This window comes from Podarcis gaigeae (genome assembly GCF_964106915.1).
Source record: "Podarcis gaigeae genome assembly, chromosome: 5".
In the NCBI taxonomy this organism is placed as follows: Eukaryota; Metazoa; Chordata; class Lepidosauria; order Squamata; family Lacertidae; genus Podarcis; species Podarcis gaigeae.
Genome location: NC_139681.1, coordinates 81,472,519 through 81,499,185, shown reverse-complemented (window position 1 = coordinate 81,499,185; position 26,667 = coordinate 81,472,519). Strand labels below are relative to the sequence as shown.

Here is a 26,667-nt window from a genome sequence, read left to right as displayed (position 1 = left end):
AGGAAAAGACATGCTAAAATCATATCTTGAAATTAATGAGACTTAAAGCGGACCGTGCACCTTGTAATAAAAGGTTGGATGGCCATCGGTCATAGATGATCTAATTGCATGATGTTGTTAAGGACAGGAGAGCGCTACAGGCAAAAAGAAGCAAGCAAGCAAGATGCAATAACAGTCATGAGATTCCTGCATTGCAGGGGGTTGGGCTGGATGACCCTTGGGGGCCCCAACTCTATAATTCTGTGTTAACTCTACAACTGTGCAGTTTGCTTTTGTGGTGTGGAGAAACACACTCTCCCCGCACTCAGGGACGTTCTCCTCTTCACTGTGGCTTCACTGTGGTAACAACAACTAAGAGCCTCGGAAAAAGCCTAGCTAAATCGGGTCGAGAAGCCCAAGAAGGAAAAGGACTGCCCTCATTTCATATCTGAACTGACGAGGACCACCCAACACCTTTCGGAGCTAAGCGCGGAGTAAACAGCCCACGGCTTCCCTGCCCTCTCGGGATTTCGCGCCTTTTCGATAATTGCCTCTCGGTTGCCAAGCCAACGCGCGGGGCTGGGCTTCGACCTGCTAGGGCTGCTGCTGCTGCTGCTGCTGCAGCAGCCGCCACTTCCCCTCCGGATGCGTCCCCGCCCGCCCCCCACCCTCCGGCCGCGCTGCCTCGCAGCTCATCCTCCTCCGCGCGAGGGACGTTTCCCCCCAGCGCCTCGCCTCCGTGCACAATGACCAGCGGCCAGGAGTGCGGGCAGGTGCAGGCCAGGTGAGCCCGGGGCCCAGCGCGCGGGAAGCAGGCGGCGACGGCGAGGCGAGGGTACCTCGGCGAGGCTCGAGTGGCACCAGCGCCGAGCCCTCGCTCGTTCGTTTCGGCGCCTAAGGTCGCCGACCCCGCGCGCGAGGAGAGCGGCTTGGAGCGCGCGCGCGCTTCCTCACGTCTCCGGCCCCTGGACGCGGCGGCTGAGGGAGCACGCGGCGCTCGGCGCGATAACAACAACAACAATGAAGGGCGCCATTGCATAAGCCGAGGAGGATAATAAGTCCTGGCACTGAGGGGAAGGGAGGATGGCGGGAACGTTTCCACACCGTCGCCAAGGATGGGGGAAATGAGGCGTGGGGGGCATGAATCGATCCCTTCACTCGAGGGGCGGTGTTCTGTGGTTCTTTGTGCCTTTCCCTCTTCTTCACGGAGGCAAGGGAAGTCTCTCCCCCCCGACCCCATGCTCGGCTCCCCTCTCCCCACAACCGCGGGGCGCGTCTCTTTCTTCTGAGGGAAGGCGCTGGCGGGGCGCGCGCGCCCTTGAAGCGCCTTTGGGAGAGGCAGAGTGGAAGATGGAGACGAAGGCTGCGCGCAATGGTCGTCCCCGGGGCCGGTGATTTCGCCTTGTTCCTCCGTGATCCGGAGGCAGGGCTGGGCACGGGGAGAGGGCCGCGTTTGCTGACTGGTAGGTAGTCAAAGCGAGGGTAGGGTAGTCAAACCGAAACGGAATACAGAAGAGCTCGCCAGGGGCAATGGAGAGTGAGATGATAAACCAGAGCCTGGAGAGCTCAGTTGGTTAGAGCGTGGTGCTGAGAACAGCAAGGTTGCGGGTTCGATTCCTTGCAGATTACTGAAGTTGCACTGACTAGAGGATCCTCGGGGACCCTTCCAACTCTATGATTGTATGGTACTACTCACCTATGATTCTAAGTGTGTTGTGGTGTAAGTAGGTTTCAAGGGACCCGCACAGAGACAAAGAAATATCCACATCACCTATTTGCACTCTCTCTCTGTGGGAAAAGTGAAATGACGGTTGGCGATCCTTTAGGAAAAGGGATCAGAAGCAAAGTTTGCATAGTGCCACTTAACAAATCCAGGATGTGACCCCTACCTGCCGGAATGGTAGGTGCCATTCTGATCCACTGCACCTCAAAATGGATATTGTAGACAGAAAAAGTTACCCAAGATGATCTCTCTGCAGAAAAGTTGCAAAGTTTGGGCACCTAGGGGTTATAAAAAAGGCAAGAAAGGTGGGAGCATGATAGAGGTGCATAAAATTATGCATTGTGTAGGGAAATTGGATGGGGAGAAGTTTCTGTCTTTCATGATACTAGAACCCTGGGCCATCCGCTGAAGAAGCCAATTAGTGGGAGATTCAGGATAAACAAATGGAAGTACAGTGGTCCCTCGGGTTAAGAACTTAATTCGTTCTGGAGGTCTGTTCTTAACCTGAAACTGTTCTTAACCTGAAGCACCACTTTAGCTAATGGGGCCTCCCACTGCTGCCGCGCCGCTGGAGCACGATTCCTGTTCTCATCCTGAAGCAAAGTTCTTAACTTGAGGTAATATTTGTGGGTTAGTGGAGTCTGTAACCTTAACGGTATGTAACCTGAAGTGTATGTAACCCGAGGTACCACTGTACTCATTTGCACAGTATTTGCATAGCTGGGATGTTAGAGGAGGGCTAGTACTTTTGGTGGGGGGACATGTCATTTTCCTTCTGGGGTAGTTAGTCCACCTGCACAGGAAAAACTTTAAGAACTTGAAATGTGCTACTTAAATACTAAGTATTATCCACTATAATCTCCAATAATAGGAGAATCAGCAGTAAAGGTAAAGGTTTTTCCTTTACCTAATAGGAGAATATTGGAATACTGTAGTGCCTTCCTTTAGAGAAATCCTTTATACAGCTTCAGATTCAGCACTTAAGGTGCAAGTAAAGAAATAGGTCCATACCAGCAGTCAGGATGCTTTTCAGCTCTTTACTGAAGTGCCTGAAGGCAACATCTCTTTCCCTGCTCCCAAAATAACCATACACGGTTTCTTAGGCTAGACCTCTGTTCTAGGTCTGTAAATTTTTTGACCCACATATTCTGCAACTTTTAATTCAAGCAGCTGAGATTGTATTGCTTGAGAAGAGTGATACTTTCAATATTACTAATAAGCGGAACAGAAGAAATATAAGTAAAAGCAAATGGTGGGTATGAGACAGTAAATACTGCTTAAATACTGTATGGCAGTGTTTCCCAACCTTGGGCCTCCAGCTGTTTTTGGACTACAACTCCCATCATCCCTAGCTAGCAAGACCAGTGGTCAGGGATGATGGGAATTGTAGTTCAAATACAGCTGGAGGCCCAAGGTTGAGAAACACTGCTGTATGGCACTATTATATCCTTTGTTCTGCTGTTATATTTCAGTGAAAGGGCGAGTAAGGCTGGATCTAGACACATCAAAGAAGCAATTCAGTTAAATGAATTGTAAACTTCATACAGTGGTATCTTGGGTTACAGATGCTTCAGGTTACAGACACTTCAGGTTACAGACTCTGCTAACCCATAAATAGTACCTCAGGTTAAGAACTTTGCTTCAGGATGAGAACAGAAATCGTGCTTCAGCGGCACGGCGGCAGTGGGAGGCCCCATTAGCTAAAGTGGTACCTCAGGTTAAGAAAAGTTTCAGGTTAAGAATGGACCTCCAGAACGAATTAAGTTCTTAACCCGAGGTACCACTGTACAGGAAAATCCCATTGGTGAAAAATGGAACTCCACAGCACCATCTGGTGTCACAGTGTTATAACGCATATAAAGTGCTTTATATTTACGAATGTAGCTGAATCCTAAGACAGAAGTGTGTAAAATTATGCATGGCATGGAGGAAGTGGTAAGGTGTTAAGTGGTACATCAGCTGCTGAAATAAATATATAAATAAAACAAGCCATAATAAAATCTGTTAGTGTTTAATGCACCACTTCCCTCTTCTCATCCCTGATCACCTGATGTGCCACTATTTCAAATCTTACATTCTTTGCTGGTGCACTTGAACACAGGAAACAATGGTTTGCAATTAAACAAGGATCCCAAACCATGGTTTGAGCCAAGCTTAAAAGCAAATGTAATTTGGTCGAGCATGTGGTTTTGGATTGGATTTGCTGGGAATCTTGAATTATGGTGCATGGAGGAAAGGAAGGAGCCTGAGGATTGGTTATGCAAGGATTGTTAAATATATGGCTCGAAGTTACATCTGAATGCACTTAGTTATACGCATGGTTCACACCCTGTTTTGTCTCACAGAGTGATCACTTTTGCTACCTTGTCAGAGAGAGAAACTTCTAGAGACAAGATAGAAAAACACTGAGAAAAAGACAGCCACATCCATCTCACACAAGGCTGCTCAGCCAAGTACCCATTCAGAGAGAATTGTTTCAAGAGAAAAGTCTGAGGAGATTGTGCAAAAACATATACCTCATTGCCCCTGACAAAGATTCTTATCAAAAACACATTGAGCTTTTCATGGCCTCATTAACTGGCTTTACTGATGCTTTCTGTATATACAATCATACCTCGGGTTGAAGTTGCTTCAGGTTGAGCGCTTTTGGGTTGCGCTCCGCGGCGACCCGGAAGTAACGGAATGCGTTACTTCCGGGTTTTGCCTCATGTGCAGACGGTCAAAATGACGTCATGCATGGAAGTGGCGAATTGCGAGACGCGTGAACGCGGGTTGCGTTTGCTTCAGGATGCGAACAGGGCTCCGGAACGGATCCTGTTCGTATCCAGAGGTACCACTGTATAGTATATATATTTTAAACTTTTCCAATTTTTGAATGATAAGAAAGTGTTTTAATTGTGGAGAAAGAAGTTGTTCCTTAGCAATTAAAAAAGCATGAATAGGTTTGTCCTCTGAAGCTACACCCCCTGCCCCCAGTAATTTGGGGCCTATTCTTTTTTGTGTGTGTTTTACGCCTCTAGTTTTTCCTCTCCAACTGGAAAGATTAAAAGCTTACTGTTTCTTTTACATTTATGATCCTCATAAAATCATTAGATACTGCCATGAGTCAGAGTTAGGTCATTATCAAGCATGTCATTCTGTGTATCTCTTTGTAATACACAGAGGGCTGACAACTCAGGTTTCAAACCACATACTTCAGTATTATCTCACTTTGGAAGCAATCCTATGCACAAGAAGCTGGTGAAAAGCAAGCAGACATAAAGCCATCGCAGAGCTAAACCCGGTTCAGCAGTAGTGCTGCTCCTCCTCCTCCTCTGCCTAAGCCTGGCAGAGGCAAGAAAATAGTGTTCTCCACCAGGTTGCCAGGTCCTGTGACTGGGCTGAATGGGCCTAGGAACATTTATGGTCCTACCTCCACCATGCTGCTGGAATGCCTCTCTTTTGGGACTTATATCAAGCTCAGCTCAGCCAGCTTCAGCATATCACTAGCTGAGCCACAGAATGCCAGCTGAGCTGGAGATCTGCTCACCCTGGCAGACATTGCCACCTTATCTGCCAGTTTTTGACCCTACTCTTGTAAGCCTCTTCTGTTCATTCGATACAGAGGTTTTGTGCAAGAGCAGTCTTGATTGACACTTCCATATTGACAATAAAGTTTATTTGTTATCATTTTTGTTTATTAAATCACTTACGTAGTTGTAGATTGTGCTGGCTTCCCATACGTAGGATAGATCCCTTAAGATTGTATTCAACTGAGGCTTACTCAGAGTATACTCATTAGAAATAATGCACCTAATGTAATCGGGTTCATTAATTTCAGTGGGTCTTCTCTGACGAAAACATAGTTGAATACTGCTATATTCAATAGAAAAACAAACAACATTCAACAGCATCCTTTTCTTTTTGTAAGTGTGCTTTTATTATTTCTGGATTAAGCTGTAGACAGATCTGTGGTTTGCAACACTGTTGTCTAAGTGGATAAATAATTTGAATAAATATTTTGCAGTTTTGTAAAATGGTGTTATTTTATAATGAATTAAAAAATTATGTGTGTGTGGGGGGGGAGAAATGAAATTCAAACACAACATAACCATAATTCTGGTGCACACATTGTCTTTCATTTGTTATCTCATGCAAGCAGTCACATAAACAGTTAACTGGCATAGAAGGAAAACAAAAGCGTGCAAGGCACTCTTAAGTTTGTATCATTATTTGCAGATGGAAAGCTTAGTCATAAGTCTCAAACGGTTCATAGAGTTGACTATCAGACTTTCAGGTAAATGTGATCAGCTATCAGTTTTTCTGAAGATTATTGTTTCCCTAGCAGTGTTAGGAAACAGAGATATGAAAGATCGGAGCTAAATGGCACCTTACTCCTAGCAGAACATCTAGATGCGCTTTTTAAATAACAAGAATACAAAGCTGAAAATGAAAAGCCAACAAGATGCCTATGGGAAACCAGCAAGCAGGTCCCATTCACAAGAGCACTATCCCTCCCCACAGTTTCCAGCAATGGGCATTCAGAAACATACTTGTCTCTGACCGTGGAGGCAGAGTATAGCTATCATGACTAGTAGCCACTGAGAATTGTACCCTCCATGAATTTGTCTAATCCTCTTGAAAAGCCAGTATATCTGAATATAATTTATACTATATTCAGATGTATCTGAATAGCAGTTTAGCTGAATATCGTAGAACTATCTGTCTTAAACATTCTCTGATTGTCAGCTCTTAACTTTGTTCTTCTGAGGCTGTGACTGTGTATTTTTATACCCAACACTTTTATTTAATGGATGGTTTATTTAATGGATTGATATTTTGTAATCTGCCCCCCCCACCTGAATAAGTATCAGCAGGAAACCATGCACAGAACTACAAAACTAGATATACCTTTAGTTTAAAATCGCCACCTGCATGAACATTTAATATTTGTGACAACACATTTTGAGAGAATTACATTCAAGCTAAGACAAAGGTTTCGTTGTTTCATTTTTAATCAGTGCTATAATGCTTATTGATGTTTTGGAGAAAACAAACAAACAAGGCACTCAAAATGACAGGTCTTCTTTTGCCCTACCCTTCACTACTGTTTTCTTCTTTGGTTTCCTAGGAAAGAAAATACCATTTCTCTGTGTCTGTTTTGTGGCTAGATAGCTTTATTTTTTCAGTTGCAGTGGCTGTTTTGTTGCAAAACCCAAAATGACTTGGTGATAAAACTTCAGGCATGAGCAACAGAAACCCAAGATGCAGTGTGTGTTTAAATGTGTAGAGATGTGGAAGAAAAGGCACACTGAAATAAAAATAGCAATTTTAAAAAGCCACAATTAAAAGGATTAAGCAGCATATTAAGGAAGTAATTCTAAGAATGGGAACCTGGCTTAAAGTACATACGGCATATCGAGACTCCGTTCAGGAGCAGGGCTACAGCTGGCTAAGCTGGTCTATGCCTGGCAGAGGGAAAGCAAGCCTTTAAAATAGAGTTTGATCTACAGCACACTTTTTGTGTTATGCTGGGCTGCCAGGTCATGTGACAGAGCTAAACAGAGTTAGCCCTTGCCTGATTTTGTCCCCGCCACTTCCTTAGAACACCCATATTTGAGGGCTTATGCTGGTGTAAGTTGACCCTTTTCCTTAAAAAAAAAGAAAAAGTTTTGCTGAAGGAATAGGATGCATGTGGCCATTCGGGAAAGGGTGGGGTGGGGTGTAATGTTTACACTCTGGCTCAGAGTATATCTACATCAGCATTTTTGCCAGTGACATCTGCACCATGAAAGCTGAACCAGAATATTCAAGTAGCATCCCAGTACAGTCACAATCCTGGTTTAGATGATTACAGAGATCTTATAAATTTGGGGTTATTTATTCCTACTCATTTGGAGGAGGGTGAAGTGGCTATAAGCTTAGAGAGAGTCAGTAGAGTGAAAGAGAGAGAGAGAGACTTGCTTTGTTGGAGGCAGAGTCCTGGGTGTTATGTACTGAAGTTCTCACCCTGGGCCAGCAGGGGGATACTGTAGATAGTTTTCACTCAGGTCCACATATGCAAATAAGGGATTGAAAGTGACGTTCAGTGATTGGATAGTTACAGAAAGTGGTTACTCTTGCATTGTAGTGGAGCTCTATATAAGCAGGCTGGCTGAACCCTTCAGTTCAGTTCTGTTCTGGCCTGTGAATAAACAGGAGCTGTTTGAAGAATCGCTGTGTCGTCTGATATGTTCACCTACAACTTAACACTGGGCACCTGAGGTGGACCCCAAAATGGTGCCTCCTTCCCCATCAGGAACGAAGGATCGTCGGGGAAAAGCTATAGTGGAACTCTGGAAGAGGGAGAAAGAAAGATCAACACTGGGATCTGCTACCCCAGTGGACCCTCTTGCCTGAGGCTTCACTTCACCAGGCTTCAAGGGCAGGCCCTTGTCGCACACTGATTCCTCAATCAGCAGGATTGATGTACAAAGCCTTGTATTGATGCTGCTGAGCTTTGACTCTCTGTTCTAGTCATGCTAGCGCAGAAACAGGACTGTGGAGGGGATAAGGGGTAGTAAATATAAGAATCCTGCACATTCACTCTCCTAAACAGACAACTTATTCATAGACTTCTCTTGTTAATATGGTTGTTACAGTATAGCTTTATGTGATGGACAACACAGAAATGGTTAATGAATGAATGTATTCACTATTATGTTTGTGACTCAGTTGAACAATTATTTTATGCTTCAAAAATGCTATAGGAGAGCTCATATTTTAGTTCTGCAGTAACAAAAAAAAATGGTTACATGTTCTTTATTTTCCAGTGAATCTGAAGTTTCAGCTTTGGATGATAAAGGTAACTAATTTTTGAAAGCCTATCATTTCCCCCCTAGTAGATTTGTTTCAAAGAATCATTAATTCTGTTGAAATAGATGTGGATCATGTAATATCATGGTTGTATTAAATGCTGCACCAATGTCAGGTCTCTGAAACGTTTTATTTTGTTTTTCTAATGTTTTATCACTGTTGTTCTTCCTGCAGAGCTCTGTTATGTATTCTTATAAATATATTTGAAATTAAGCAGTAATTTTTGAGACAGTCTATTCTATAGTAATCCTGTTAATTCCTGAAGTAATACTTCTGAAGTTAATGGTCCCATGATTGCAAACAGTGGATTTGTGGTCAACATTTTACATTGATGCTTCACTGGAACTTTAAAAAGTCACCACTGCCTTTTAAACAAGAAACATTTATGTTTGTTGTGGGTTGACTTTCATGGAGGAAGGGCTGTAGCTCAGTGGCACAACATCTGCTTTACATGCAGAAGGTTACAGGTTCAGTGCCCAGCACGCCTGTGAATATTCCCTGTCTGAAACCATGGCTTACAGTGCAATTCTATACATGACTATTCTGAATCCCATTTCCCTGGAATTGACTCCTAGGTAAATAGATATAGGATTGCGGCCCAATCTTATGCATGCTTTCTCAGAAGTAAGTGTCAATTTAGATAAGTGTAATTCCAGTTCTTGGCAATTTTTGCAGCTTCCGTTTTTAATATTTTCCATCCCGTACTATTTCCAAAGTAATATGTGAATGTTTAAAGAGAATTATGCACAAAATACTGAAACTCCGCTTTTAAAAAAGCAATTACTTACTTTTAAGATGTAGTCTTGGGGCTGCCTTAAAAATGTTTTTCTTCTTTGTTAGAACAGTTAATATATGCATACATGCATGAAGCTGCCATAAATTACAGTTGCTGCAGCGGAAGTCTGAAAGTATGGCAGCTAAAATACACCTGGGTTGTGACTGGAGCTAACAACATATGTTGTCCCATTGTAATGCTGCCTCGTTGCTCTTCTATTGTTTTCTGATTACGTGCGCTGCTCTGGAAAAAAAATTAAATGACAGGGTGGCATGTACTCTTTCGAAACAGGCAAGCAAACAAACAAACAAACAAATTAAAAATATTGATTTCCCTTTTACTTTATGTAGACAAAGATTACAAGGATTTAGCAAGGATTAAGACCCAAGTTTAATATGTACTAAACTAAAAGTTGAGCTAATCACATATCAAGTTACTACTGTGCATTGCAGAATAATAGCCAAGTTGACTTCCTCCTGAAAACACTAAGGATATGCCTTGAGGCTAATTACTCAGGCCCAGGTTCTTCCCCTTCAACTTTCTTTTGAATGTTGCCTTGAGCAGCAGACTTATTCCCAGGGCAGCAAAGAGGAACGATGCCTTGATCAGCTAATTCTTATGAATGGAAGGTACTTGCTTAGAGGTCTGCGACTGCAATTATTTTGGGGATAGGGGCAAAACGTTGAGCTGGAATCATTCCCAGTGTTACACAACTGGCCCATGAGTCTGTGGAATAAACTTCATTTATTCCCTTGTGTTTGGGAAAAGGTGGGGAAAGACACTGAGTGCTGAATTCCCAACTGATATTTTATCTCCTCAAAACAGATAGTAGCAGTTCTAAAGATGAAGATTCTGCTCAGGAAAACAACTTGGGTAAATATGCTCATAATGATATACCAAATACATGTGTGTTTTAACAGAAGTTGGAAAATGCTACCAATAATCTAAAAAGCTGAGCAAACACAGAATAAATTCAATATTACAAAAAACCCCAACAGTCTAGATTTAAGTACATAAATACAAAGCAAAGCAAGAGTTAACTGACACTGATACTGGGCTTCCTGCTGGAGGTGGTCCTCTCACCAGGCTAGATGACATAACAGCTGCCGCTAGTATCCTTGCTTGCAGCAGCAAAAATGTTGGAGAGGCCAATGATAGTCTCTTCCCCAGCCTCCTGGAAGTACCAGTTGCTGGTGCAGGTCTTATTCTACAACCTCTTTCAGAAGAGCTGCTACAATACTTTTTGCAAAGCGGCACTACAGTGTATTGGGGTTGTGTTACAGTATAACAGGGGTGCCCAAACTTTTTTCAAAGAGGGCCAGATGTGATGAAGTGAATGTGCCTGGGGGCCGACCAAAGTTTTTGACCTTTTTTTTAGGGTTGAAGTTGTTGAACTTTTTTAACGGTTTTACCCCAAAGTTGTTGAGCTATTTCTAGGATTGAACTTGTTGACCTTTTTTTAGGATTTGAGCCCAATAAATAAACTGCCCCAGGGGGGCTGGATTAGATCCCCAAAACAGACTTTGGACATGCCTGCAGATCAAACAGACTTTGGACATGCCTGCAGATCAAACTATTATTATTACTATTATTATTATTATTATTATTATTATTATTATTATTAGTGTTATTAGTATTAGTATGTGTTGTGGTCTTAACTGCACCATTTAAAAATTAAAGCTTAATGTTAAATCATTGTTTCAAAATTGCCAAGGCTAAATAAATTTTCATTTTGTCAAGGTAACGACAGTTCCCAAAGCGACTCAGAAAGCAGCTCTGAAAGCAAATCTGGTCAGTAATTGAATCATACCTATTCTATATATTAACAGTGAATTTATTTTCTAGTGTGAATCTTTATATAGCTGAAACAGCACCATTCACATATGAGAGGAACATATTAAAGGTCAGAGGGAACCCCCAGGAAAGAACACTCACCCCCCTCAACAATTGTCCAATGGCATCCCTGCCACACCATCCCCTACTGGATGGGGGGAGAGAAATGGAATGGATGATACCAGACAACAGCAGCTACCTGGCTGGCTGGAACCTTGGTGGGAGCACCCCATGCTGCAACACTTTGTTGTAGATCACACTTGTTTATATTCCCTTAATGTCTCTTTAAAATACATCTTAAATTATTGAAATGACAGCCACCAGATCTGAATTTAAGCCACCTGCTTGCCTTTTGCTGGGCATTCCTTTTGCTGCATTTTGTGCGTGCGTGGCTATTTATCAGTAAAGAGAAAAAGGGGGAAGAAGGCAAACGCGACATTGTATTTGTTAAATATTGGTGTTTAGCTGGTAGTCACAGCAACAGCAGGCCATAAATATGCTTAGAAGTTGGCAACAAATGTGGCAAAACAGGATGACCAGGAAAACAATGGGAGGAAATGGCTCCCCACAATAACTGGCAAATGTATTTTGTTGTTAATATCCCTGCACTTATTTATATTTTAAACAAATGGACACTGCAGTTTATGTTTAATGAGGCCTTTTCATTTACATTTACAGAGACAGATGAGGCAGATCTAAATGAACCAAGTGAGTGTTTTTTAAAAAATTTTATCCTTAGCTATATTACTTTGAGAAAGATCTATAAGAGGATTCTTGCAAGGTAGTAAAAGCCATGTGCATAGATTACAGTGAGTGACTTTTGAGTGTTTATGTTAAGTGGGACATGAAGTAGTTTATTCTTATTGAAAATTTAGCTGAGACCATTGTATATGGCCATTATTGAATGTACAAAAAATTCGAAGAATACCCTTTAATAAAGCACTATGGCTCTACAGTTAAATACATGGCAAGATTAAGGAAAGATGGAGGACCTCAGTGCTACTAGCCATGATGTCTAAACAGAATATAAAGTATACATATAAAGTGTAATATAAAGTATACATTTAAAGACAATTAAAATTCATTCAAACATAATTAACAGGAAACTAAAATATCATATTTTTTTTTATAAAAAACACTACAGAGGAGGTCAGTTGCAGAATGCACATTTAGCAGAGCAAAGTTAACAAAAAAAAATCTTAAACATTTCAAAAGAAAGTCAAATATAAGAGGCACATTTGAAACAGAATAACCAGCAAAAGAATAAAATATTCTCGTAAATATAGAACATATCTGCTGCTGTAGCTGCAAATCCTGCCAATAGTGGTTCATGGCGGGGGCTTTGGATGCTCATGTTCAGTGAGCTGGGTCTCCACAAAAAAACAACCAAGGCCAGGCTTCCTCAACCTTGGCCGTCCAGAGATTTTGAGACTACAATTCCCATCATCCCTGACCACTGGTCCTGCTAGCTAGGGATCATGGGAGTTGTAGGCCAAAAACACCTGGACTGCCAAGGTTGAAGAAGCCTGACCAAGAAAGTCTCTGGCCTCTTCAGCAGCCTCAGCTTTTATAGCTGGAGTCAATCTGGGTCCTGCCCTCCCAGGCTAGGTCGAAAAAGGCCTGCAAGGCAGGAGCAGGTCTTTCAGGACTCACAGCCACCTTGGATGAGCAGAAGCACTTTAGCCTGGTGAGGTGTAATTAATGATGCCAGGTTCCACTGTTAGGGGAAAAGATAACATATACTAATAGTAATGCTGCAAGAAGAAGCACTATACAGTATTATCAAATATGAATAGTGAAGCTTCATCCCTGTGGCACAAGCAGATTTGCACAGATTTTTGCCCAGAATGTTGAAAGATGTATGATGAATAAGAAGTGTAATATGATAAAATATGAATTTTAAAACAAAAGGAGCCTTCAAATAGCCACGGTGTCATTCAGAATGTCATCTTTAGATATCTGCGGAGAAGTCTTGCTTCAGTTTATGATTCATTCCAAAAAATTATGTACAGAAACAAATCAAAGATGCAGGATTTTTTTTTGTTTATAGATGAGGAACTGAAAATGAAAGAAGAACCACCGTTGCATTGTGTTGAATCAGGTATAATACTTTTCTTTAAAAAATAACATGGATCTGACAGGAGGAAGGGTTCTAGTTTTCCCTCAAATGTGATTTTAAGCATTTTTTCAATTCATCGTAGACAGAGTTCCAATTTTTTAAAATTTTGTTACACCCCCACCACATATGTAACATCGTTCCTTCCTCATTGTTATGCCTCCAGCATTTGTTTGATTTCGATTTATACATTTTTGCCAGTTTACTAGGGGTCATATACCACCTATATAACATTTTAAAATAATTCTCTTTAATTGTGTAACATGCCGTGAACTTGATATCCTTTTGCCAGAACCTTTTCCAGTGTTCCATCTGTATTGGGTAACCAAAATCCATTGCTCATTTTACCATTGCCTCTTTTATCTCCTCATCTTTTAGCTCCCAATCCAATAATACTTTGTAAGTCTTTGATAAAAATTTCCTATTATTTTCTAGTAATTCTTTTTCTATTTCTGAGATTTCTTTTTGGAATCCGATTTTAATGTCTGATTTAAACACCTCATTCAATTGATGGGACTGAAACCAATCTGTGCATAACTGTCTAATTCCCTCGAACTTTTTAAAATTTAAGCCGACCCCTTTCTTCCTCCTGGGAATTATGAATATCAACATCCCCAAGCGGAAAAAAAGAAAGTATTTTTATACGGCACAACAGTGACGAGAATGCTAATAGCAAAGAGGAAGAGTGCCAACTCACAAATTTTGTGAATATTTAGAGTTAGCAAGAATGACGGAGGTAATTAGAGGCCAAACTACCCACCCAAAAAGATTGGCTATGTGTAAGAGATTACATGAAAAAAACATTGTTCTCAAGCTATATCCTGGTTATGTTTTGACTAAATCTTGTAAAGAGTATAATGGAAAGAGAAAGAATTGGGAGAATTAAATGAAATAAAGAGTAAATAACACAGTAAGAAAAAGATTTGTAAAAGGAAAACTGTAGTGAAATCATGGGTTGAAAAAGATTTGAATGGGAAGATGTATAATGTATTAAGTTAAGAATTTATGCTGTAGAGAAATCAAGAATATATGTATATGTACAATTTATACTCAATAAAAATCATAACAGGAAAAAACATGTATCTGACAATTTAAACTATTTTCAGTTTAAGAAACTTCTCTCTTTCCATTTAGAGGTTAATACCCATCGACACTGTGAACGCTGTAAGATCCCACAAGTAGGTGGTTTTTTTTAATCCAGATATGGACTAGTGTTAAAAGTCGTTTCATAAATCCAATACTAATATCCTACTAATTCACTTTTCCCATTTTTATTTTAATATAAAGAACCAGCATGAACAAGTAGCTCCCAGAAAGCTTTCTAGAGGTCGATTCTGGTAAGTTTTGGTCAATATAATTGAAAATTACATCCTAAAAAATGTCTTTGTATTATTATTATTATTTTGCATGATTACACAGTGCACAGACATATATTTGGCAAATCCGAATGCACACTTGTCTACTATTGTGCACTAAAGGAAGTGGAAGAGCAGAATGGGACCTACAGGGTGGAAATAAATGTTGCATTCTTCCAGTCGTTCTGTCTCTGCAAGCACAACAACTTTCCAAACGAAGCAGTCCTCCTTTCTCCCCGTGCCTGTGTGCTGTTCTGGGGGTACCCCTCACCTCCTCCGCAGAGCAAACTTTGGAGGGTACACGAGAAGAGGAAGGGGAGCATGACATCATTTTGATAATCTGCACATGCGCGAGCGGTGAAACCCGGAAGTAACGTGCTCCGTTACTTCCGGGTTGCCACGGAGCGCAACTTGAACGCGCTCAACCCGAAGCACATTCAACCCGAGGTATGACTGTATATAAATGTATTTTTCACATGTATTTGGAAGGACAAGAAAATGCAGAGGAAGCACATGCATATATTTGTCAGCATTGCCTTGAGCCAGTACCACCAACTGGACTCATGCACTTCAGCCCCGACTGAGCTAGGCGAGCTGGGTAGCACTTCCAGAGACCACCTTCTGGACAGGAACAGGTCAAAGTGCTGTGGACTCACAGCTTAGAGTTGTGAGCACCGGATTCACTCCAACAAGAAGACAGTCGTCGCACAGCAGAGTATAGCAGAGTATAAACGACTCGGAGAGCAGCTCTGTAGAATATCTTCTTTATTCTATCTACAACTATTATACAACTATATACAGAGCTTAATGAGGTCTAAGCATAAATGAATGCTGCACTACACTGAGTCTCTGCAGCTGCTCTTAGCAGCAACCTTATCTGTACACACAATCTCTAACACTCAGTCTCTCTCCGACGCACTGACTGACTGACTGACTCTTTGATGTGGTGCTGGAGCAGAATAAGTAGAGAGCAGAACACTGCTCCTCCTCTCTGGAGAATCAGCAGACTCATCAGGAGATTCTTGGATATGGGAGGGGTGAAATCTCCTCAATATTATCCCTGTTTGTCAGAGTCGTCCGCGACTGGACTTAACGGTCAGGGTTCCCTTCACCTTTATGCTGTATCACGTACTGAAAACTACACTTTATGTATCACATACGCAGGTTGAAGTTGGACGATGAAGGAATTTATCAGTGTACAATCACTGGGTTGATCTTCGAAGTAACCAAAGCCGCAGTCATTGAGTATTCCCTTTTGTCTTGGACCAAGTATGCTGCTTACCTTAAAGACCCCTGGATTGTCGTGGGCCCCATATTTGATGTCAAGTGCAAATCACCCTCTGTTCTTACGTCCATTCAGTTTCCACACGCCCTCTGCCTGAATGGTAAGAGTTGCTCAGTGAATTTGTCTATCTGCTGGGGCACTTACTCTGCTTTTAGGAAGCGTTAAAAAGCGTTCGATGTTTCTCTGCAGACCATTCCTCTGACATGACCTTCAACGTGTTCCATTTCAAAAGCAACGGCCCAGAATTTGAGCGTTCTGCTGATCACTCAACCACACATGTCAAATGGCGCGTGAGCTCCCTGTCCCCTGTGGGCCCAGTTATTGAGAAATACGATCCAGTGTGTTACCACGGGGTTGTTATTTTATACAAAGTTGTCAATGACCACCCTTCCTTGAAATTCCATGTGTATGTAGCTGGCAACAACAGCTCATTTATAAAGGTAAGATCAACTTTTGGGCGATGTCTAAATCAGTTTCTTTGCTGCCAGCATGGCATTTTCCTGTACAGTGGATGCTCGGGTTGCGAATGTGAACCATGCGGGATGCACGTTCGCAACCCGCAGAGTTCGGAACCTGCAGCTGCGCGTCTGCTCATGCGCGGGTTGCGATTCGGCGCTTCTGCGCATGTGCGACCACCAAAACCCATAAGTAACCCGCTCCAGTATTTCTGGGTTTCGGTGGTCCGTAACCTGAAAAAACGCAACCTGAAGCATCTGTAACCCGAGGTATGACTGTATTCCAGTGCCCACTGGAGCTGTCAACTCATGAAATAAAAAGTTCTAGCAAGTAAGAAGGACCTGGTGGCCGTTCAGGAGGCGAAGTAGGTCAAGGTGGAACTTGCAGACCCTTGAGGGAAGAGCCTATAGGAACACTGGATTCAATTGGACACTGGATGAGGAAAGAAGGCTGTCATTCAACCCCTCCTATCTGGCAGCTAGAGCCCCAGATCTCAAAAACCCACTTCCCCTCCCCAGTGAGTTGGGGGTGTGTGCAGCCAGGAGAACCATTAGGGTTCCAGTTGCTACAACAGGATATTCAACTGAGTACTGCAGAAATTGCTTGGTGAATCATCCTAGTAATTGTCGTAAGAATCACATGATTGTTGTATTTAATTTGTTAGAAAGCGAGGGAGGGAACCACAATTTCTCAGTAGAGGAAAGAAGTTTAATATATAGACAAAATCTCCAACAAGTCTATGTAGGTCTTTGATTTCTTGACTTAGGCAATCATGATTTTTAAAAAAGATCTGTTTTAATTTTAGGATGTGTCAAAAACCATACAGCGCTCTTCCAATAGATTCATTAAAATTGAGAAACCCCCTTGTCATAAATTACTCCAAGTTGGGAAGAAATACAAATTAACTAGTGTCCCAGAAGCTGACATAAACCCTGAGGTATGTTCTTTATTCTTCTATAATCGGATTGTCAAGATGCATGTCCTTGTATAAAAGATGATGATAATTGTCATTTGTGCAGTGTTCCTGACACGTTGTGACATTGTATACATGCATTATATAAAAGCTTAGCTAGGAAAACAAACTTTTTGCTTTGACAAATGGGTTTTCAATATTCTGATATTCACTTTCTAGGAAATGGAGTTTGTTGATGACTCTACGCTAGCACAGAAACATTTCTTTGAGGTATATTTAGAACATCCAACAGAACTTGTGTTATCTTTGATGGATGTAGAGTCAGAAGAAACTGTGTGGAAAGCAAAGCTACGAGAATGTGAGTTTTCCTTAGACACAATTCAGTACACAGTATGTGCACTTAACAGTGTTTGATTTATTTGGGACTTCACTGATGTTTAAATCTGTTTCAATTTTTGTACAGTATATTGCATGTTGTTTTTCTTATTTGCATTTTTCTGATGTGGTAGAAAGCGGGGTATAATTTTTAAAAGCGAACAAATAACCTGATTTACAGTTCAGTCTCATGTACCACTCCCAAGTAAATGTGCATAGAGCCTCAATAATGAATTGCAGCCAACATATTTGGCCACAGTCCAAATGAGACTATGCATATTCCGGTCACGGTCCCACTCACAAACATAGAGGGTTTTTTTCCTTCTTCTGATAAGAAAGCTGCCCTCCAAAACATTGCAGAACTAGAGAAATTGGGTTCTGTGAAACAGCAGATTCAAGAAAAAGAATATTGGGCAAAAATATGGCATGTGATGAAAGTACGCTGCCGTTAATACAGCCTACTTTCTCCCTCAATCACTAAACTTGGGAAGAGTTTAGAGACTAGTCTGAGGTATGAGTTTAAGGGAGCAACTCTGCAAAAAAGAAAAGTGGAAGCATATATTGCTATTTCTGTTTTCTATCAACAACAAATAAAAATATCAGTGGGAGGATATTATTTTGAATAGGCAAATGCTTTAGATATACAATTTTTTAAAGCATTGTTTAATTTGTTTCCTCCCTCATTGTGTACATTTCCCATCTTTCTAAATTATATAACCAATACAGCGGCACCTTAGTAATCAAACAGCTTGGCTCCCAAACAAATAGGCTCCCGAATGCCACAAACCCAGAAGTAAATGTTTCAGTTTTCAAACGTTTCTCAGAAGCCAAACGTCCAACGCGGCTTCTGCTTGAGTGCAGGAAGTTGCTGCAGCCAATCGGAAGCTGCACCTTGGTTGTCAAACGGTTTCAGGAGTCAAACTGACTCCCAGAATGGATTAAGTTCAAGAACCAAGGTACCAGTGTATAAAAATTTAAATGTATCTGTGCAATTATTTGCCAAATTGACACTCATGCTCCAGCATTCTGTTTACTCCTTCAGTAGCTGAAAGATGCAGCATGAGTGGAGCAAAAAGCACTTTACTCTCATTTTACTGTCATTTGGTTCTCATGCAATGGCAGTTATTACCACATCATTTAATTCCCCCAACAGAATCCAGTTTCAGTCAAGAGCAAGCTTCCAGATTCCTATTTTTCTGTAATCGCTACTATCCAAAGCAGGCACCCCCAACCTTCGGTCCTCCAGATGTTTTGGACTACAGTTCCCATCATCCCTGACCACTGGCCTGCTAGCTAGGGTTCATGGGAGTTGTAGGCAAAAACATCTGGAGGGCCGCAGGCTGGGGATGCCTGATCCAAAGCTATCAAAACAGTTCACCATGAATAGTATGGACTCGCACATGAGCCAGTATGGTGTAGTGGTTAAGAGCGGTAGTTTCGTAATCTGGTGAACCATGTTCACGTCTCTGCTCCTCCACATGCAGCTGCTGGGTGACCTTGGGCCAGTCACACTTCTCTGAAGTCTCTCAGCCCCACTCACCTCACAGAGTGTTTGTTGTGGGGGAGGAAGGGAAAGGAGATTGTTAGCTGCTTTGAGACTCCTTTGAGTAGTGATAAAGCGGGATATCAAATCCAAACTCTTCTTCTTCTATGGATGATGCATTTTCAAATTACTGAATTTACACGTACAGATAGGTAGCCGTGTTGGTCTGCCATAGTCAAAACAAAAAAAATTCCTTCCAGTAGCACCTTAAAGACCAACTAAGTCAGTTCTTGGTATGAGCTTTCGTGTGCATGCACACTTCTTCAGATACACATGTGTATCTGAAGAAGTGTGCATGCACACGAAAGCTCATACCAAGAACTGACTTAGTTGGTCTTTAAGGTGCTACTGGAAGGATTTTTTTTTGTTTTGAATTTACACGTATGATGATGCTTCTCTCCAAATCCAAATCTCCAGGTGATAGGTCCCACCAGCTTCATAGGTTAATTAGCTGTCTGTTCAGGATGGACAGCTCCTACGGTTCTCAACAGAAACCCTCCCATAATTACTTGCATGCTATGCTAAGCATACCAAGCTGCAGAAGGCAGTCTCTAGGCATAGGGGCACTGACCACCTGATTTTTTTCCTGATGCCATGTGACCAAATGGTTTTGAATGTCCTCCAAAAGCCCTACATGACCTTCTGTTTGGGTTTGCAGAGAGTGTCACTTTTAAGGTTGGGCATTCTTTTTTTAAAAACTTGTCACTTATTTATAATACAGTCAGTGAGATGCAGCTTCTTTTGTGGCTAAAATCCACGGAGCAAAGATAATTGTAAAAAGTCCTTTGATTTATTTTATTTGTGCTTTACTGAGAAGCGGGGGGAACAGATTAATACTTCTTCTTTGTGAGAATTGTGGCATATTCGTTTGCACTGCCAATTACGCGATACAGCAGGCCTTAATTTTCTTTTGAAAACATTTCTATTTAACAGGTGACTGGATCCTACACAACCAGAATAACAATAAGCAGAAAAGATCCACTAACAGTAAGTTATTATAAAGGAGTATTCATGAAACAATCAGCTGGGAACTTCTCCTGTACAATGTACAGCTCCCAATTGACTTATGACTTGTGCAGAAGTTTCCAGTGGGGCTGTTAAATATATTTGCTTAGTTCTTCAGGATTCCACTACATGACTAGTGGACAACTAGTGCACAAGTTGCTGATTTCCCTTTCCTCCATCTGTAGCTTAGATTCAAGCCCACATATTCTTATTTAGAAAGCACAACAACTTACGTATTTTGAAACTATGTCCTTTGCCATGTATTCCTTAGGCACGAGACGACGGAAATCCAGCACCAGTCTTTCAGAAGATGAGCTTTGTAACAAACGGCTAAAAGCCATCAATGCTTCAGGTAAAGGATTTTGTGAAATTAAAGAAGATTAGCATCAAGCCATGTTCTAAGCCTTTCATACTGCAAGGTATTAATGTTACATTTTACTTAACCTGGGTGTAACTACAATTCCAGCTGGAAAACTCATGCATTTGTATTTGCACAAAGATTCTGAACACCTAATTTGAATGCAGCTATCTATATGAAAGCATAAATTTAACCTGTATATTACCGTGTCTTTAGGAATCCACTAGAGGGAGTTCTTCGATCATTTCAATACATTTTAACAAACCATATTTTTAAAAAAGTTACGTTGATTAGTATACCAAGGTTTGAAATAGATAAAGAACTAGTTGGCACAGGAACAAAATCAACCATTTAACTCCAGTAGAAAATTGCTCATGATGCCAAAGGTAGTAAGAAGCTGTTGCCATCATAATACGGTTCTCCATAGATAGGATGTACCTATTTTTGTGGATTTGCGGTATCAAAAAGCCTTGAAAAAGAGCTTATAGGAAAACAGAATGCTAGAAAAGTGGGTGATGAGAGAGATGGCTTATTTTGAACACAATGCGACCACACTTGGAATACTGTTAAAAGGTAAAGGTACCCCTGGCCATTAGGTCCAGTCGTGGACAACTCTGGGGTTGTGGCGCTCATCTTGCTTTATTAGCCGAGGGAGCCGGCGTACAGCTTCCGGGTCATGTGGCCAACATGATTAAGCTACTTCTGGCGAACCAGAGCAGCACACGGAAACGCCGTTTACCTTCCCACCGGAGCGGTACCTATTTATCTACTTGCACTTTGACATTCTTTGGAACTGCTCGGTTGGCAGGAGCAGGGACTGAGCAATGAGAGCTTACTCCGTCGCGGGGATTCGAAGTGCTGACCTTCTGATTGGCAAGTCCTAGGCTCTGTGGTTTAACCCACACCTCCACCCACGTTCCTGGAATACTGCTACCTCACCTCAAAAAGGATATTGTAGACCAGGAGAAGGTCCAGAAAAGGCCAACAAAAATTATGGAGGTTACAAGATTTGGGGCTTTTTAGTTTAGAGAAAAGGCAAGTGAGATAAAGTGTACATAATTACACACAGTGTAGAGAAAGTGGGTACAGAAAGGTTTTTTTTCCTGTCTTGTAATACTAAAACCTGGGGACATCCAAGGATGCTGAATGTTGGAAGAGTCAGGCCAGACAAAAGATTTCTTCACACAAGTACTTCTTTCCACGGTTCAACTAAGGAATGTGCTCCCACAAGCAGCAGTGATGGCCACCAGTGTCACTTAAAAGAGGATTAGACAAATTTATGGAGAATAAGGCTATAAATGATTACCAGCCATGCTGGCTATGTTGTACCGCAGGTGGCGCTGTGGTCTAAACTACTGAGCCTCTTGGGCTTGCCAATCAGAAGGTCAGAGGTTCAAATCCCTTCGACGGGGTGAGCTCCCATTGCTCTGTCCCAGCTCCTGCCAGCCTAGCAGTTTGAAAGCACACCAGTGCAAGTAGATAAATAGGTACCGCTGTGGCAGGAAGGTAAACAGTGTTTCTGTGTGCTCTGGTTTCCGTCACGGTGTTCCATTGCGCCAGAAGTGATTTAGTTATGCTGGCCACATGACCTGGAAAGCCATCTGTGGACAAACGCCAGCTCCCTCGGCCTGAAAGTGAGATGAGTGTCACACCCCATAGTTGCCTTTGACTGGACTTAACCATCCAGGGGTGCTTTACCTTTTACCTTTACCTGTTGTACCTCTGGTGGGAAGCAGTATGTTTCTGGAAATGCAGGACAGTGCTGTTGCAGTCAGGTCCTGCTTGTAAGCTTCTCATGGACTTGTCCACTATGAGAACAGAAGGCTGACCTAGATGGGTTCTTGCCTTATCCAACAGGCCTTTCTCACGTTATTGTGCAACATGTATCTAAATAACCAGAGAAATTGAAAAGGGGGAAAGAAAGCAAACTCATTATCCTAAACACATTGTGACACTGAAAATTACCAAAAAGTTATACAAGTCTAAATGATGGTGATGTTGTAAGCCACTTTGAACAGCGTGAAGGTGGCATACAAATCAAATTATGTATGTATATGTTGCAGGCCTGGCATGTTCATTCTCTTTGTGTTTCCTGATCTGATAATTTTGTGTGTGTGTGTGTGTAAGTCTCTTCCAAACAAAAGTCAGTGATTAGCTGCCCCTGCCTAGGATGGGAAGGAACACCCCAAGTTATATTTGAATGCTCTCCTTTCTTCTTCAAGAATAGAAATAGATCGTAATTTTAAAATATCCATTCCTCCCCCCTCAGGCCAAGTAAAAGCAATAACAACATAACATATTTGTATTCTTCTGCTTTTAGATGGAACGAAAGCTTCAGCAGTACTAACTGATCAGCAGCTGATGATTCTTGCAAAGAAGATGGGTAAAAACTGGAAAGTAATTGGCATTGAATGCCTTAGCTTGTCCATCGAAGACATCCAGCAGATTGAGGCAAAGGAAGAAGATGTGAATATGTATAAATGCATGATGTTGCGGAAATGGAGGGATTCAGAACAGAATAATGGAACTGCCCGCAGTTTATATGACTGTCTTAATGGCCAGGCATCCCATGATGTGCTAGAAATTCTGACAGGTAAATATCAACACTCTTTATACTTTGCGTATGATGTTTCAGATATTTAGGGTGAAGCAGAATATTTTTAGGATAGCAGAAGTGGTTTCCAAGGCTGGATATAGACACATCAAAAAAACATTTCAGAAAAACGTGTTGTAAACCTCAGAGTGGGAAATCACATTGGCAAAAGATGGGACTCCAAAGCACTTTTTCTTTACTAATGTAGCTGAGTCCATAGTGCCTTCACTTTATGGAAAACGCATCACATATATTTTAATGGCCTGGGGCAAGCTGTGGGAGTGGTAGATCCTGCAAATTTCCAGCATGTTAAGAGAACAGATGTTTACGGCAGTCACTTGGGGAGTGTCTCTTCCATAACCACCATCCCTTCAACTTCCGGAGCAGTTTTGCAATTGATTTAAAATAAATGTATTTATGATATGCCGAAGGATGGACACACATGTGGCCTATGTGGCCTATGCCACATGTGGACCTGAACTTTGTTACTGCTGTAAGAGGCAATAACTGTTTGTTACGCCACACTTAAATTCTAAGCAATTCCTTAATTCTCATTTATTTTTGTTTTACAGGTTTTTTAAGAGCAGATGCAAAGTCATGAGGAAACAGCTTGAAAAAGAAGAAACATCAGGAATGTTCTTCCATGTACATTTTCCAAAAAAAGATGAAAAGGAACTTCATCGTGCTCTGCAAACTGTTTTAATCTCTGGAGGGTTTCCATGAAATGACAAAGATAGGCCAGTTGTGGAAACAGAAGAAAGAAAGAAGAAAAGCATGTGGAACTGTGAACTCATGCAAATGCTTAGCTACTTGTTGCTTTTTTACACATGACTTCCCAACCTGCCCTGCTGTCAGAGATTCGGCCTTCATGCATCTTTTACCCGTGCAAGGAGAATTAATGCCTTCCAAAACCCTCTCAGGTCTCCTTGGGTTGCACTGCCTGGATTAACTGGGATCTTCGCTATCTTGTATTCCACGTTCATACCAGAGTTCAGGGACGGACTGTGGTCTTTCACATTTCAGCGGTCAAAATTCACTGCCCTCTGCCTGTCACCTGCCATTCTGCTCAATTCACTGTGTCATAGCTGCGATGCCCTGTGGCTCCCCGAGGCTTGGAATTCTCTTGCGGCAGAACTGGTTGTGCTGCCCTAAATCCATCTCTGCAGCGTTATTCATCAGACACACACCTGAGAAGGGATTTTTCTACACCCCCTTTGTGAAGATACAAACAGGTTTGTCTTTTCACTCCCCATGGGTGCAATTGTACACACTGTGGTTCTTCATGCTTTCCCTCTGCAGCATTCCTGCTATAGACTTTCAAGGTCCCTTGCTGAAGGGAATGAGAAGAGACTGAAAGCTTCCACTTAGACATATTATGTATAGTGGTACCTCAGGTTAAGGGACGCAGGTGGCGCTGTGGGTTAAACCACAGAGCCTAGGACTTGCCGATCAGAAGGTCGGCGGTTCGAATCCCCGCGATGGGGTGAGCTCCCGTTGCTTGGTCCCTGCTCCTGCCAACCTAGCAGTTCGAAAGCACCTCAAAGTGCAAGTAGATAAATAGGTACCACTCCAGTGGGAAGGTAAACGGCGTTTCCGTGTGCTGCTCTGGCTCGCCAGAAGTGGCTTAGTCATGCTGGCCACATGACCCGGCAGCTGTACGCTGGCTCTCTTGGCCAGTAAAGCGAGATGAGCGCCACAACCTCAGAGTCAGTCACGACTGGACCTAATGGTCAGGGGTCCCTTTACCTTTACCTTACCTTGGGTTAAGAACTTAATTCGTTCTGGAGGTCCGTTCTTAACCTGAAACTGTTCTTAACCTGAGGTACCACTTTAGCTAATGGGGCCTCCTGCTGCCGCCTCGCGATTTCTGTTCTCATCCTGAAGCAAAGTTCTTAACCCGAGGTACTATTTCTGGGTTGGCGGAGTCTGTAACCTGAAGCGTCTGTAACCCAAGTTACCACTGTATAATGCTTTGAGCCACATTGAAGTCATCAGGTGGTTTTGAAACTGCGCACCGCGCAAACATAGGGCACCTCAGAACCTTAGCAGGAGTTGCTCAGTGACAAAAGTGTTAATGACAAAAAGCTCTCTGATGAGCAACTTGATTACAGTTTCTAGTCTTCTGCAATGTGTAACTGTGGGGCATGTGGGGCACGCTTTCAGGTATATGTGGACTGACAGGCACAACAGACCTCACAGTCAGCTCCAGGTGTTTTTTGTTGTTGTTGAGGGGAGCTTGGCAAAATACATGTTCTCCAACATGTCAAGCTATCGAAAAAATTATGTACCAAGAAAAGCGGGATTCTGAGACCTTTATACGCAATCATTCAAACATAGCAAATTTGCTTAGATTCTATTTAGCTGTTTTATATAAGCTGGTTTTATTAGCCATAGGGTGGTGATGGGTAAGCAAGCAGCGCAGGTCACAGAAGCCCTACCCTGAGAAAGACACGAAATATCCAACCATTTCTCTGGCGTCTGACATTTTAGCAGATGTTCCTTGCAAACTATATTTTCTATAGCAATGGGGACTAGAAACTTACCTTTCTGTAAAGAGTGAGACTCTCAGGAAGATGAGTATTCTGCATTCAACACCACACTTTTTTTATTTAAAAAATGCTCTTGTTGAATTATGGTGTACGTACAACCTTGCTCTTTGTCTAAGAGCTTTCTAATACCGTATTGGCCTGAACATAAGCCTCACTTTTTCCCCACATTCCAACCATGAAAAGTTAAAGTGCAGCTTATATTTGCGACCTTGCTGCGGGCAAAACAGCGACAGAAGTGCGGCAAAACAGTGCGCGCCCCACACATAGACCCCCATCCTCTCTCCCAAGGAGGGGAAGGGAGAGAGCGAGGAAGGGGAAAGGCGGCCGGCAACGCAGCGCGGCCCCCCCTCCCCCGCCCAGTATGCAGCCAGGAGCTGCGAGGAATGGAGCGGCTTATATTCGGGTACTTTTTCTTTCCCCCTCCTCCAGTTTTAAAGGTGCAACTTATATTTTGGTGCAGCTTGTATTCGGGCCAATACGGTAATACTTGATAGTAGATTCATCATCCCCAGTAAAGTGGCAATACTGTTGTTGTTTTTAAAGGATGCAAAACGCTGTGAATCAAGTTTTAGATCCTCAAGGAGTCATGTAGTATCAAACTCTACTGCGCTTGGGACACATCATGTAGCATAAAACCAGCATCCACACACTGCCTGTGTCCTTTTAGAAGGGCAGAGTAGCTCTAATCATTGTAAAACCATTTTACAGTTCAGCATTGGCACTACGGGAAGATTTTGCATCTCTCTGGGAATGTAATTTACATGTCGCTCCCCCCCAAAGGTCACCCATTTCTTACGTGGTACATTTCTGTGCTGTACATATTTCCTAGGAAACAGACTTGACTGTATGTTGTGTTAATCCTTTTTTTAAAAAAATAAAATAAAAATTGTGTCAATCCTTTTTTATTTAATGGAAATGAAATGGTGAAACCAGTTTTGCCTTATTAATGACCTTGGACCAATTAGGCTGAAATCT

General features: G+C 42.1%; 1 protein-coding gene across 2 annotated transcripts; it reads left to right on the top strand.

Moving 5' to 3' along the window:
• Positions 1-555: 555 nt before the first annotated feature.
• On the top strand, positions 556-26,608 carry LOC310844901 (uncharacterized protein). Of its 2 annotated transcripts, XR_014564379.1 has the most exons (17): positions 556-763; positions 8,494-8,525; positions 10,137-10,184; positions 11,052-11,102; positions 11,823-11,852; positions 13,195-13,245; positions 14,395-14,438; positions 14,548-14,597; positions 15,780-16,000; positions 16,090-16,340; positions 17,162-17,293; positions 17,489-17,627; positions 20,121-20,174; positions 20,464-20,544; positions 22,871-23,143; positions 23,716-24,668; positions 24,717-26,608. XR_014564379.1 is itself a non-coding variant. In XM_083739643.1 (16 exons), exons 1-16 carry the CDS (start codon positions 726-728, stop codon positions 23,742-23,744), a joined length of 1,524 nt encoding a protein of 507 aa, XP_083595769.1. In that variant the 5' UTR covers positions 566-725; the 3' UTR covers positions 23,745-24,729. The 2 variants fall into 2 exon arrangements, 1 of the variants encoding a protein (XP_083595769.1); XM_083739643.1 differs by having other exon boundaries at positions 566-763; positions 23,716-24,729.
• Positions 26,609-26,667: the final 59 nt, after the last annotated feature.

Coding starts and splice junctions, on each gene's coding strand:
- LOC310844901 (XM_083739643.1), top strand. CDS start 726: ATGACCAGCGGCCAGGAGTGCGGGCAGGTGCAGGCCAG. Junction 11,853..13,194: donor GGCAGATCTAAATGAACCAA/GTGAGTGTTTTT, acceptor TTTTGTTTATAG/ATGAGGAACTGAAAATGAAA. Junction 14,598..15,779: donor CTTTCTAGAGGTCGATTCTG/GTAAGTTTTGGT, acceptor TCACATACGCAG/GTTGAAGTTGGACGATGAAG.